At 38.7% G+C, this 15,214-nt stretch overlaps 1 protein-coding gene across 1 annotated transcript in view; it reads right to left on the bottom strand.

Moving 5' to 3' along the window:
- Window positions 1–15,214, bottom strand: part of LOC103382523 (thyrotropin-releasing hormone-degrading ectoenzyme) — a 108,877-nt gene that overhangs the window by 43,555 nt on the left and 50,108 nt on the right. Inside the window, exon 6 of the mRNA XM_025058171.1 lies at window positions 6,292–6,446. Coding sequence (XP_024913939.1) covers window positions 6,292–6,446 — 155 coding nt within the window. The remainder of the gene's footprint in view (window positions 1–6,291; window positions 6,447–15,214) is intronic.

Raw genomic sequence — 15,214 nt, 5'->3', positions numbered from 1 at the left:
AAATGCCATATGTCGGTGCCGGGGTGTGGCGGTTAGTACGCCTGCCTCAGAAGCAGAGCGTCCTGGGTTTGATTCCCAAAGGAAACACATACTTGGAATGATGGAACAAGACTCTCTTAAGAAATGTATGGGTGATGGCCACATAATCACAAAGCACCATAGGTTGAGGACGTCGTAAACCGAGGACCCTCTGCGTTATTTAATTATTTGTTAAATAATATTTAGTTTAACTTGAAAATGTGCCACATTTAAGATAGAATTAGCAAAAGTTTGCTAATTCTGTCTTGTGGCACATTTTCTGCTTAATTCTTAGCTTGAACGGCTAGAGCTAATGTGTTCTTGGACTAACTTTTAGCTCACAGGGTCTGACGAGTATCGCTTTTCAAAGAACACTTAAAAAAGACACGGATGTGACGGCAGCTAAGGGAGAACGGCTGCACCTATTCCCTGAGGGACATTTAGACGTTAACTACATTCTATTTTACCAGGACAATAAATGCCCCCGTCATAATAATTGCACAGGCAATTACATATATTTACTGGGCCTTTGTCTGAGCCAAGTCTCATCTCTGACACACAAACAAAAACAGGGTAATTTCCAAGGCTCCAACAGAAGCTACAACACATCATTAAACATGCATGAGGATGGAGGTTGAGGACGTGACGTCAATGTTTAATTTTTGATTTGGCTTAGCCACCAATGGATTAGTGAGCAGCTCTGCAGCCCGCAGACCCACAATCCTCTGCTTTAAACCACCGCTGCGCTTCTGAGTCTATCGAGTGACAACAACAGAGACGCCAAACAGCCACAAAGAGCAGCGAGCCAAAGTGGTTTGTACTCATTTAGTCTCTATCCCCAATCTGCCCGAGTTCTACAGACAATGAAATAATCATGATCTGGATTTTGAAGAACACGAGGAACAAGTGATTTGAGCCGTTCACACATGGAACATCTATCAGCTGAGGTTAATGAGGTTTAATGAGGTTCAAAAAAACCACTACAAGAAAGAAAATATAAAAGAACAGTCAATGAACATCAGCGGCTTTACAGTAGATCAAAGGAGCAGAGGAACTGTCGTCCTATTGTATCTAGCTGTTTCCCCACGACACACCACCAAACAAAATTCTAACAAAAAATATATGTTATAAAATATAATAACCTCCTAGTTTAAATTGAATCAATTCACCATGTCAGCCTGTTTAGTTGAAAATAACTCTGATTTATTTGCAGGAATTGAAGAAAGACATCTTTGACAAAACATCGCCTTCAAAAGCTCTAATTTTGTTTTTTGTTTTTTTTTTGTTTTCATAGCCATATACTGCCACCTAGTGGACCAGTATTCATTTGTTAAACAAAGAAAAACTATGCAATACATGAATAATATTTTTTATATGTTATATTTTATATATATATGTCTATCTATCTATCTAGTGACAAAAAGTGACCACACGGGGCAGCTGTTCCCTTTGGGTGGTTTTGTTTTTTTCTGTTCTCATTATTTACTGAAATTCTTGACCAAATGTATCACTTTGTTCATCCTCACCTTGAAAGAACTATTTGTAGACAACGTTTCAGACAAGATTATGAACTTGAAGCTAGATGGTCAACAGTTGGTTCACTGCTGCCCCCTGTGGTCAGTTTGTGCCCTTGAGATAAATCTGAACAAAGAAGTCCAAACAGTGAAGTCACAAAATAACACAACTCAGTTTACTGATGGAGTCAGCAGTGGATTAAACACTGATGTGTCTTTTCGAGCTGAAACTGTTTTTTTTTTTCTATGGAATTAGAAGTGCTGGGTTTACAAACGGGCTTCTCCCTCATCGTATCTTTTTCTTAGTTATCAACAAGCCTGCGTGCACATGATGCCAGAGGGAGTGTGTGTGTGTGTGTGTGTTAGTATGTTTGGCACACAGATTCAAAGTTTACAGCCTCGTCATTTTTATTTCTGGATTAGAAAACAGTCGCTACACTGAGGGAAAAACTGGATCTATCTGTGACGACGGAGAATTTTTTCCCGAAACTAATTTCCATTTGCATAATGATACAGGATGAAGAAGGAGGAGGGGGCGGGGGGTAAATTTAGGAAGAGATCGGAGGGAAACTTTTAGCGTTAAAATAAAAAAATATTAAGAAAAAAAATAGCATTAAATCAAATGTAACCACTCGATTTTTTTGTTGTTTTTTTTACTTTAAAAACATAATTTACGATATTTAAGAGAAAACATTTAAATATGCTTGAATGTTAGTTTTAACAGAAACCACAGAAGTGGGTTCTCCGATATGACACTGGGCCACGACATGATTCTCCGATACGATGGACCGTCTCGTCCAACTCTTTTTTTCACCGATACGTTATGAAAACATGTAAAAGTCTTTCAGTTTGAGGCCGACAGGAGAGAAAATCTTTGTTTTTGTGAACATAATTACATATTTGTTGTTGTTTTTACTACTAAATAGCCACTGATTACAAAGTGACTCACTTCACTTAGGAGAAAAAAAACAACAAAACAGCGTGATTTCAGCAGCACATCGGTTCTGTCATTTCTTCATCATCCTGGCCCTTTTTTTTCCCTTTAGAACAAAGCAAAACAGAGCCTTTGATCCTCCGCCGCCTCCTCGTTCTCCTCCTCCTCCTCCTCCAGTCGTCCGGCCTACGCTCATAAATATTCATGTGTCTCCAAAGCAGAGGGACTGAAACTGATTTTCACTTTCTGCTGCGATGGAGATTTCTCAGCGCTCCACGACAGCTGGCAAACAAATGGAATCTCGTTTGTCGTTTGGCTCCACTGTTGTTTACAACATCACGACTTTGAAGACGTAAATGTCTTCAGCCTCGACGAGCGAAACATGTTAGGAACAGGATCAACAACTGCCAGAGGAAACGCTGAAACCTATTCCTTCTTTTTCTTTTTTTTACTATTTCGTGACATAATGTTGTTGTGCAGCTGACACCAAAGTCTGGACCGGAATCTTTTTTATCTGGACCAGATTGAGGATTCCAAAATTTTTGAAGGCTGAATTTTGGACATGAAAATTTTATTTGAATAAAATGTAAAATGTAGATCAGAGGTCGCCAACGTGGTCCCTGGGGTCACATGTTAGCCCTGATGGGCAACTTAAGGCACCCGTGGAGTATGTATTAAAAATAAAATTAGTAAAAAAAAAAGACAAAAATTAATTAAGCAAATTAACTAATCAAATTCATTGCATTGCTGTGCTTTTTGAATCACTTACATTTGAAATTATGTTCAAGTTTAGGGGCAATAATGACAGAAGGACGAGTGTCTGCCACTCACAACTTGACAGAGCTGCATTTACGAAATATATATTATTTTTACATTATTTGGGAAATGTGTATCAAACAAGTAGCTTTCGTATTAATCAGTACCCAAGAAGTAGCTCTCAGATTCAAAAAGGTCAGTGACCCCTGCCGTAGAGAACGAAGATTTGAGATGTTCACGAAACAAGGTTAGTTCACCAAAACATCCAAAAATACTATAAAAAAAACATTGTTAGTAGACTGCAGTCTTACAGCGTTTTCCTGTGTACATAAAGAGACAAACTAGTCAGTACAGTGTGTTCACTTAATACATGTTTAAAAATGTATTAGGAACACTGTACGAGTGCAGTAAATACAGAGAGGAGCTGAGAGAGATGAAGGGAACAATGGGATGATTTATGACTCCTCCTGTTCTAATGAACTCTATGCAAACATGCCCTGCAGTAATAAATAATCCACTCTGAACTAAAACACTGTGGAGGAATATATATATATATATATATGTACTGTATATGCACACGAACAGCTTCAGCAGCGCCATCTTAATCGACTTCTTTTACTGACCTACGTAATGGACGGACATAAAAGAGCATCCTCCAACCACAAGGTGGTTCCACAAACGCAGGCGTGACTAAACAAGGCCTGTGGTTTCTCACGTCGGTAAATACACATGGACTTTTATGTGTTCTTAAGAGAAACTGGCAACAGACGAAAAAAAAAGCGTGACGGGAATTATGTCAGAAACGTCGCTGTAACGACTTTAAAGAGCACAGAAAAACCCGGAGAACTGAAAACATTCCAGTTTTCATCCAAGGATTTAGAAGCTACTCCAACATGGAGATACGAATTTGAGTCATTTCATAAAAGAGGAAAAACATTATGTTAAAGATATTTTAAAAAAAATATTTGAGGAACGTTGAGTTATTTTTTCCTTATTATTCTCTATTCTCTATTGTTTATTCACGTTTAATCACGATTAATCACGATGAATCATTCTAATCGCGATGAATCACGATTCATCGTGATTCATACACAGCTGCCCTGTCACAAAAAAACAATTTAGCAGATAATCGAGCCTAGATTGCGTTGCCCCTTCTGAACGTCTACTGTATCTTATGGGGATGACTGTGGGACCACAGACAGACAGATCCTATCAGCCTGCAGACGGTGTGTTTCTGCTCTTTCTTCTTTGACCAGAACTAAAGTCTATTTATAAAACAGAGATAACGCAGGTCTGTACTAGAGGCACCAGGCGCTGTGACGAACTGAAGCAGCTCTGACACGCTGCAGTGTGAAAGGCTAGTCATGCCATGGAGAAATATTGTTCCAAACCATTTTTTTTTTTTTTTCCCACCAGACTGGTTTCGCTGAGAGGGAACTAATAAAGACTTCTGGTTTCAGAAATGTCTCATCTCACTTCAGCGGGAGATCCAGTCAGAGGTGATCCACTTCCTCTGAGCTTCAGAGCCAAATCTGGGAGATGATACAGGATTTACTAAACATGAGGTTTTTGGATCAAGGTTATTTCAGCAGCTTTGATCTGAGAGGAGTTCAGGTAAAGATGGAGATGAACATCCTTACAGGAAAACTGTGTGTGTGTGTGTGTGTGTGTGTGTGTATAAGTGTGTGTGTGTGTGAAACCGATGAGTCAAAAACATTTCAAGCCAATTTATTTTGACATTTTATACGGAATGTAATTTCAGTCAAAAGAATTCCGATGGCATTTCAGCCATTCATTACTAGAACTATCATAAATATGTGAAACACTGACCAAGGGAGATTTTTGTCATTTATTTTTATTTATGTAGCCTTTGAATGCAAAAATGTAAAAAAAAAAATATGTGGGCTATAAAATCTGAACGATTAAGTTCAAACCTTTGGGAAAGCTATTCTGGATTCTTTTTTTCTTTCGGGGACATTTCACAGGTCACGAGGGAACTTTGACGTCCACTTTGGTGATAAATTAGTCTGAGCTAAAAGTTCAAGAAAAAACAAAAATCTGACTCGATAAAGGTAAATACAGGGCGACCTCGGTTTGTGTCGTCCTCGACCTACGACATTTCTCCATATGTCGCTGTACCCGCTACGTACAAATGTATTAAAGTCTCATCAAATCTAAATCAAACCAATCTGACAAGGAAATGTGCTCTGCTGCCATTCGCCGTTTGTACGCCATATTTATCTGTGCTGTCAGTGTTAAAATCAACCTTTTTTTTTAACAGAATATTTTTAGCGTGGACTCCATTGCTGTTCGCAGCGACGAACCTACAGTAACTACAGCAACAACTGACATGCCCTTAAAATATATTTTTTTGGCTGTTTTTCTGTTAACTATTGATTCTTTCCTTTTCAGCTTCCTGCGTTTTGCGAACGTCTGTCTTTCCTCAGGCCGATTCCTTACGCTCACCTGCCACACTTCTGACCTTTTCTCTCTGAGGATGAAAGGTCAGGTTTTGTTTCTATTGTTAAAATTCAATGAAAAAAAAAATAGTGTTTTCTTGCAGAAACGTCCCACATGTAAATAAAAAGAAAAAGAAATGCTTACATGATGTACTGGGCATCGATGTCTCTGTGTACGTTTTATTGTCTTCAACAAAAATCTCTTAAGGATATTGGAGATATTACTATCAGAGAAATGACAATGCACTGTATTACTGTATTGACACCAACTGGCCACAGGGGGCAGCATTAGCCCGCTGGCTACCGTATCTTTTTGTGTCTTGTGTGGATTTCTTTGACGAACCTTTCTTCACTATTTTAAGATATATTTATCACAAAACCTGAACCCGTTATCGTTATTCTTAGACTGTATAGATATCTCACGTAGCAACGCGAAAAAAAATTTTTTTTTCAAAAGTAGAGAAGTTCCTTCTCTAATTAAGTGATGATGTCACTAACAACTTGTCATAAAAGTAGGAAGTCATAAATGCCCCTGTATAGACTCGTTAGCGTTGAGGTCGTTTCAAACAAATAATGGCAAAATTGTTAGCAACATAGACACAGCGCCTACCTGGTGGCAGATCTCGTGAACAACCACCATGGTCAACTCCATCTGGTACGACGAGGACGACACCTCAGCATCCAGCAGGATCTTCTGCTCCACAAAGACGCTGAGGCCCCAGTTCTCCATGGCAGCGTAGGGATGTTTGGGCACGGCTAACAAGTCTGAGATGAAACACACAGACATAAAGATCAGAACATGGTGAATTCTTTTTAACACACACTGGTGGTTCTAACATCAACTGCTCATTCACAAACCCTCAACTCTTTCCAGAGAGTCGGCTGTTTGAAAAGGGAGGGGAAAAAAAAGTAGCAGTGCCTCTGACAGAATGACTGCAAATCCCATTTTAAGCCTAAAATTAAAGCTATGAGTCATTTTAACAACCTGCCAGTGATTCCTTTTATCCTCGCATCATGGATATAAGGAGTTTCTCAGAGATAACTCCTCATACGTCTGTAGATGAGGCAGAAATGGAGAAAGTTAAATAGAGAAAAAGGAGGGGAAAAAGGAGTTTACCTTCAGCCCTGATGATTTATGAGCAGATGCGAGCAAAAGCAATTAAGAGTTGGTGTGCAGTGGTGGGGAAAAGTGGAGTCATCGACATAAAGTAAGAGTCAAGGAGTCTTAATTAACTGGTTAAATGTGAAAAGTTTTAGCAGTTATATGGTTTTGTGATGACTTGTGTTTATAGGGAGAAAAAGTGGTGGAAAAAAGTTTCTTAGCGATGATTAATCGGCTCTACACTGGGGTATTTCTTGTGCTGCAACAGGCTGCCCCTTGGAGGCACTGTGGTTCCTCTGGGACTCAAACCCAGGACCTTCCGCATGTAAGGCAGACATGATTATCGATACAATACGAAACCACAAACACTTCAACACTCATTCCGAGTCACAAAAAAAGTCGATTATCAGCTCGAAGTTGGTCTCGAAAATATATAAATTGAAAGAAAACAGCATGAAGCAAGGTCACGTCAAAAAAAAGAGTAAAATAAAATAGTAAATTAAAGACAAATTTGGAAAGAAAGCTAAATGCTAATCAGGTAGCGAACTGAAAAAGTCAACTAAAGAAACAAACAGCCATGAATCAGACACTGGAACAAATTAAGAGATAAAAAATAAATAAAGACAGTGTCACGTTAAGGCCGAGTGGTTTTGAAACAGAATGAAAATAGAATTAAATTTAAACCTGGGCAGAAGGGTCCGTTTGCCTACTGAGATGACAGTGGATTATTAAGAAGGAGAACGGGATGGAAATGATCTTCTCTCACTCTGACACAAAGATAAGGTTTGTCTTTAAATATTAACAACACAAAGGAGATTATTTCACTTCGTCTTCACTGACTCCTCAGCTGCCGCGGACTTCCTCAGTGACAGACGGTGGAAATATTTAGCAGAATCTTTCTATTTTGTCTGTTCCAAAAAAATTATAGTAATCTAAAATTCGGTGGCCCAAAGTAATTGGAATATTTTACAGCAGGAACATTAAAAAAACTTTTATTCATACGATTTCAGGTGATATTTGACACAAAAAAAAAAAAGATGGCAGTTTGAGGTGTCATGTTACACCTTACTGTAGGAGGGTGAGAGTCGGTGTGAACGTGTCAATCATATGTACAGAAAAAAGCTTTTAGTGCTGAGTCGGACAGCTGTCGCTGTGTGTCGTAGCGGAGTTAGCGATGATGATAACAGCAGGAGGTGGAAGGCAGGTGGCGTCTCGGAACCTCTGGAAAAATTGGAAATAAAAGCGAAGGGCGCAGAAAGAATGATGTTTATATATATATATCAGAGCAGTTTGCGTTCCAAAATATTAGTTACTAATAATAAATAATATAAGTTAACTAATGTTTACTACTATTAAACCTTTTTTTTTGGTTTTTGGTATTGTTATAGCAACATCTTTTCTACCATTTTAGACATTAGAAGTATATTTCAGCACTTTGGTGCAAAATATATATTAAAGTTGTTTCATTTCCAATATTTGGCTTGTGTTTTATTGGGTTTAAAAAAATCGCACAAAGTATCAATATATGGATGAATGAATGGTTGGATGGATGGATGAATGGATGATGGATGGTTGGATGGGTGGGTAGATGGATGGTTGGATGGATGGGTAGATGAATGGTTGGATGGATGGGTAGATGAATGGTTGGATGGATGGTTGGATGGATGGGTAGATGAATGGTTGGATGGATGGGTAGATGAATGGTTGGATGGATGGATAATGGATGGTTGGATGGATGGGTAGATGAATGGTTGGATGGATGGATAATGGATGGTTGGATGGATGGGTAGATGAATGGTTGGATGGATGGATAATGGATGGTTGGATGGATGGGTAGATGAATGGTTGGATGGATGGGTAGATGAATGGTTGGATGGATGGGTAGATGAATGGTTGGATGGATGGTTGGATGGATGGATAATGGATGGATGGATGGGTAGATGAATGGTTGGATGGATGGATTGATACTTTTGTTCTGGGTTTTGGTTGAAGTTAAAGTTGTCCATCAGTCCAAATGTCACTTCTTTTTTTAAGTTGTCAGTCATCAGTCATCAGTCCAAATGTCACTTCTTTTTTTGATGATTTTAATCTGATTTCCCACAGACGTTCTCAGGGGCTTGGTCTCTTCACAGTCTAACAGGTTTCTCTTTTCTCTTCAGAGAACATTCTTAAACTCTTACAGGTCAACTCCAACTACTCTTCCTCAAAGGAAAAAAAGTAAGTAGTTCTCAGAGTAGAAGTGAAAGTGCCTGAAACTAAAACGCACAACAGAGCAGGTTTTGAGTTAAAGAGACAAAAAGTCAAGATTTCCCCAAAAGGCTGAGGTGTAACTTTATGGAGGTGAGGTTCAAAAGTCTCCAAAGACTAAAAGAGAGAAACTCTTTTTTTTTTCTTTTGACTTGTTTCAACTGTTTCATCATTACCAAACAAAGGATCAAAGTCTCCTGAAGGAGCTACAATGTTCAGGACCAAAGAGAAGCTCATTTGAGATGTTACTTAGATCAAGACAGATCAGCTCACTCTGATATCATCAACATGTTTCCATTTTCAAACAGAACGTCCACCTTCTGGTTTAAATGTGGTTGTTTTCTTCTCCATATCCTGACATCTGTAGAAAAGAACGAGTTTTTTCATAACTGAAGTCCGAGGTCATGTGTTGAAAGGTTTGGAAAAGCCTGAAAAACTCCGCGGAGGCTGAAGATAACGAAAGGCCCCGAGGCTCGGAGTTCTTTATCGACGCTCCTAGGCGATCGGGTCCTTTAAGGACATGACCCTCAAATCTGAGGCGGTTTGAGAGACTGGCAGCTCGATACATATATTTTCTGCTGTTTACAACAAGGTTATTAGTCGAATGAAAACGAACAAATAAACCAATACTTAAACTGAAGTTTTTCTTCCGTTAACTGAAATACAAACGATTTTTTTAAAACTTTGATAATTAGCTGAAACTCTTTTGTGTGAAAAAACTTGACTTAAACGTACTGAAAGTAGAGTTTATTTTCTTTGTCTTTTGTCCGTGTCTTTAGCCTATTGGCTATTTTTTAAAATCCAAACGCATCCAACATTCCCTTCAACAACCCAGTCTGTTCTTTTGTACTGATGTTAGCGCCAATGTCTATGACCAATGTCCAATGTCGAGCTCCAATATATGGTCTACAGCATTGTTTCCCAATGACTGGGTCGCAAGAGTTTTTTTTTTGGGGTCGTCTCGCATCATGTTTCCTAGGAGTTTACGGATAATGTCTATTGACTTGGGTCGTGAATGTTTGTGACTTTTGAAATATGGATCCCCAAAAAAAGTTGGTCTTGCTTGTTTCTCCTCCAAATGTCATTTTAGTAAAATCATTGAAAAAAAGGCTCAAAAAAGTTGTTCATGAATGGACTGCTGCTGCTAATGCTAATGCTGCTAATGCTAATGCTGCTAATGCTAATGCTGCTAGTGCTGGTGTGGGTCCACACACTTGAGTCAGGAAGGTCTGATAACTGCCGAGTTTTTACTTCAGAATCACAGTCTACTCTGTGTTCTTCTTCTTCTTCATCTTCTGACACAGTCGTCTGAGTCTTCTGAGCACCCTCGGAGGACATACGCGTCCTCCTGCAGCAGGGGAACAGTTTGTGATGGCACTTCCTTCTTGGACCTGTTGGGAAAAGATTCCCGGGAAGAACAAGCCTTAGTCCATCTGTTGGACACTTTGTTTTCTTCCAGCGTCTTCAGTGACGATCCAAGGTTGGTTGTCACTGGCAGCAAACTGAGCTGAACACTCTTGGTGCAGTCTTCTGTCTTTTGCATCCATTCCTTTGGGATTATGAGAAATTCCCAAGCCAAAGAGGATTTACAGTTTGAACCCCGCAGGGAGTTTTGGATCTCTACCAGGTTTCTTCTGGCAGGATGTGATTAGAAAACCTCCAGTGGAAGTCAAACAGAAAATAGTGGCATCAGACCACGGGAGCAAACACAAATGAAATTTGAAAGAAAATTCTATGTAACAACAGTTTCTTTATGTATAATTTATGTATCATACAAATATATATATGGTTTTCGACAATGCTACCTACGCTAACACAGTAGTAAGATCATAATCTAGGACATTAAAACATCAGAAGAGTCTAATGTCTCACACAAAAAGTCCCCCCAAAAAAACAACATAAACAAAAGGAAAGCAATGTATGGCGTACAATTGGCGAAGGTAAACAAAGGTGTCTTCTGCGTATAGCTTCAGGATGTATACAACTGCTCAGCTCACCAATAATTTTGGTAGAAAATTTGTACGTCAGCATGATGAAACAAGACTTCCTTAACACATTTAAGGAAGTCTTGGAGAGCCACGGAAACAATGTAGGTCGTTATATATGTTTATGTAGCGTATTTTCGAACTAAAAGTTGCACTTTATTTTCATCCTTTGGCTGGGTTTACGACTTATACTCAGGTGCGACTTATATAATGAAATATATAATTTCATGTTTGTTATGTTCACATTGACAGCAGCTAGAGGGCACTCCAGGATTGTGTACGAGCATCTGCTACCCCTGTACCACTGAAGATTTACATGTCCGTTATTTTCACACTGAGAGCCACTAGAGGGCACTGGTGTAACCTATACTCTAGAACTAGTATATATGTTATATATGTATATTTTTCTGCTTCATTATGCTTTTTTTTGGCTGGTGCGACTTATACTATGGAGCAAAAAACAGTATATTTATGTATATATGTATATTTTGACTGTGTGAGAACGAGACACACAAACAAAAGAGGAATTACAAAAAAGGTTTTTCACAATAAACCAATTGACATTTAATTAAATAAATAAAATAAAGTTAATAAAATAGTTGACTATTTAATTAAACTAATACCATTTGGAGTAAAGAGTCATTTACCCCCCACGGTGATGCATGTTAAATAATTAGACGTAAACTTTACCTAAAGTTACTGGCATCCAAAAAAAGCCAAATACATGAAATAGTCATCCGTCCAAAAACGTCTGCAGCTCTGTGATTGGTTAACACCAAAGGCAACAGATTCCTAAGGCTTTGACACATCCTGTAAAATCCAGCCTGGAGATCCGACCTGAGACGCGACTAGGCTGTGATTGGCTGACGGGTCATTACTCACATGACTGAGTCTCAGGCAACAGAACCAACCCACTCACTGCTCCACGGGAAAAAAATACATTCGGTTTTTACTTCAGGCAAAAGAAAATGTAAATGAGACGAGTTTGGTTTCAGGTGAAATGTGTAAAAGAGAAAACGATGCTGCAGAGACATTTGAATTAAAATGAAATGAGCCGCTTCGCTCTGCTGCGGCGGGGGAAGCAGTCCTTCAGGAGGCGTTCTCACACGCACACACACACACACACACACACACACACACAAACACACACACACACTCTGTGCTGTCACTCTCCACTTCTGTTTGACCTCAGTGCTCCTCATTTCCACCTCAAGCTTCTCTCTTCATTAACGACTCTGCGTCTTAAATATCACACATGAAGAAACACCAACACAAAAGAAAAGTTCTGCAAAGATCAGCAGCTGCTTTAAAAAAAAAATAAATAAAAAAAAACAACCTATATATATATAATGCAGAGAAAGTTAATGTCTTCAAAAGTCATTTACGAACTTTACTGATGTCTGAAATATTAAAGTCTTCGACAGAGTCGGAAATCTCCAAGGCCTCGGGAAGGAAGGACCCCTGAAATATTGAAATTGCTCCTACCATTTTCGTGATGCGCTCTTTATTGCTCCTGTAAAATTATTGCCAACTTTATCAAAGTCTGAGAGTAAATGCCCAGCTGGGCTTTAGCCCAATGCTAACGTCTTTCTGTCTACAGTCACAAACTCGTAGATCAGGACTAAAAGGATTAAAAATATATATATAATTTGGCACATCAGAAGGAATAAGCAGTAAAAGTCATTGAGAATTATAAATTGCAAAGTTACCAAAAAAAAGTAAACATTTGCAAAAATTAGATGACGTGTAATGGAGGAGAACCGCGGCGTATCGTACAGTTGCACTAATATCGTGTTTCTCAAATAAAAAAAAATTATATAAAGATTTTTTTTCTCATAAGTTATGGCTATTTTTTTAACTTTATTCTCAGTTAATTACAACGCTAATCTTGTTATTTGAAAAAAAAAAGTCAATGTGACCTGGGGACACAAAAAAGACACATAATGTTAGTGCTAGTGCTAATGCTAATGTTAGTCCAAAAGCTTAAAATGTCAAAATACTGGTTAGAGTATATATATAATAAAACTATTAAAATAGACTTTATTGAATTTTTTTTTTCGCAGATTGTTTTTTTCTGACTCACAATAGCAAAGATTTTAGTACACATCTGACAAACAACAGTATTTTCCTTTATTGTTCATGTTATGATGATGCTAACCTAATTAATGGACTAATAGTTACGACAATCGTCACTGCAGCCTTATCACCAGTTCTTTCAGCTAGTACAATGTAGTTTTTGCTACACTAACAATTTCTGAGCTAACAGTTTTTCTTGTTCCACCAACTTGTAGCTAGCCTGGAAAGCTATTCCCAGAAAGTCTTTACTTTGTACTTCAATAAAAACGTTCAAAGTTGATTGTTGACACTTTATTTATTCTGACTGATCTTTTCCCCTGGATATTTTTTTTATTTTTTGTTATTTAGGTCAGAACTTGAGGCTGTGTCTCTGTTGGTCTGTTAAAATAAAGTCAAAGAAAAAAAAAAAACGTTTATAAAGAGACTATTTTCAGCATCTTTCACGCTCCGATGTTCTCTCTCCTCTACTTCCTGTCCCTCTGTGGCCCAACAATTATCTGAGTCTCCTTCAGTTCAGAGCTGGAATGGAGACGCAGGAGACAGGAGGAGATGGGAGACGAGGAGACTAAAAGACTGAGGAGACAGGAGGAGAGAGGAGACGAGGACACTAAAAGACTGAGGAGACAGGAGGAGACAGGAGACCCAGAGAGTAGAAACTGCTGCTACAACTGGAGGCCATCCTCTTCATTACATCCCATAATATGTAACACTGCTCTGAGTAAATAACCTGCTACTGATGATGGGTGTTTTGTGGCAACAAAAATGCAAATACGCCCTGGTGTTTAGAGAAGATCATAAAATGAAAAAAAAAAAAAAAAAAAAAGACCGTCCTCCGGGAATGAAGAAATAAAATGATAACAATGTTTTTTTTTCTCATTCATTTAGTTTTTTCTTCTTTTTGAAGAAACTTCTTTAGAGAAACTTTACTTGTGCGTTCATGTCTTTGTATGTTTACAACGCGGTATTCTTTTTCTTCCCTCTCACTCTCGTCATGTACTACTCATGTACTCCTTGCACCGCAGAAGAGTCTGTCACTGTACCCAATTGCAGCATGGCTAGGTCACGTATGCGCGAACAGGACGCCATATTGGACGGGTTCGTACGACATCTCCAGTTTGACAAACCAATTTGCAATTTATAACATATTACGCTAGCGACTTAATTTCTTGATTATTTAAGAGGTTTTAATAGCTTTGCTGTGATTTGTTTAAATATTTTTAATTGTTGTTCTTGAGACTTTTAGCTACTTTTTTTTAATCATTTTGTGGTCAGGATCATCCATCAAAAAAACAAAAAACAGCTTGGCTGCACAACTGCCTTTGTCATATCAACATAAATCGTGAAAAGATTCTTTACTAAAATAATCCAGGGGTCAAAACACAAATAAAACAAATCTGATGACAATAAGCCGCTAAATCAATAGTTTTTTTTGTCTATGTACCTGAGTCGGCCGCGGCGGGCAATAACGTGAATCGGGCAGTGATGCACAGTTTTAATGACATTTAATCAAGTGGAGTTGCAGAATGTTTCTGCTAAAATGGCCGCCCTTTCCGCTGCAAACTGGGGAGTGGCAGAGCCAATAGCATAATAGCTAAAAGAAAGCTAACTGGAGCTAGCGCAGACAGGCTGTGCCAACAACAACACAAAAAAAAACCTAAAAAGAAATTCAGAGGGATTATTGGCCGTGCCCCAGCAGCTCTCTGGGGTCTTCACCTCCATCTGCCTCCGCCCTAGAACAGGCCGCCATCTCAGCGCCGACCCCTGGAGCTAACCACATCTTTTTCAGTCGGAATGTTTTTGGCCGTTTTGCAGAAAGACAATGTGGCTTCCATTTGCAGCATGTCACCAGCCAATATCCCAATTTTAAAACAAATTTATTGAGTCATTTGAAGGTATTAAGTGAGTTCCAAAACCGCAGCAGCAGCAGAAACACCAAGGCAGGAAAAAAAAGAAAAGAGAAATGATGTTTCTGTTCAACTGGAGTTTTAAAAGTGCAAGAAGTTCACCACAGACAGGAAACAGAAGTTCACCACAGACAGGAAACAGAAGTTCACCACAGACAGGAAACAGAAGTTCACCACAGACAGGAAACAGAAGTTCACCACAGACAGGAAACAGAAGTT

The sequence above is a fragment of the Cynoglossus semilaevis genome, chromosome 8, assembly GCF_000523025.1.
Source record: "Cynoglossus semilaevis isolate Cse_v1.0 chromosome 8, Cse_v1.0, whole genome shotgun sequence".
In the NCBI taxonomy this organism is placed as follows: Eukaryota; Metazoa; Chordata; class Actinopteri; order Pleuronectiformes; family Cynoglossidae; genus Cynoglossus; species Cynoglossus semilaevis.
The sequence above is the reverse complement of the archived record's forward strand: the minus strand, read 5'-3'. Positions and strand labels throughout refer to the sequence as shown.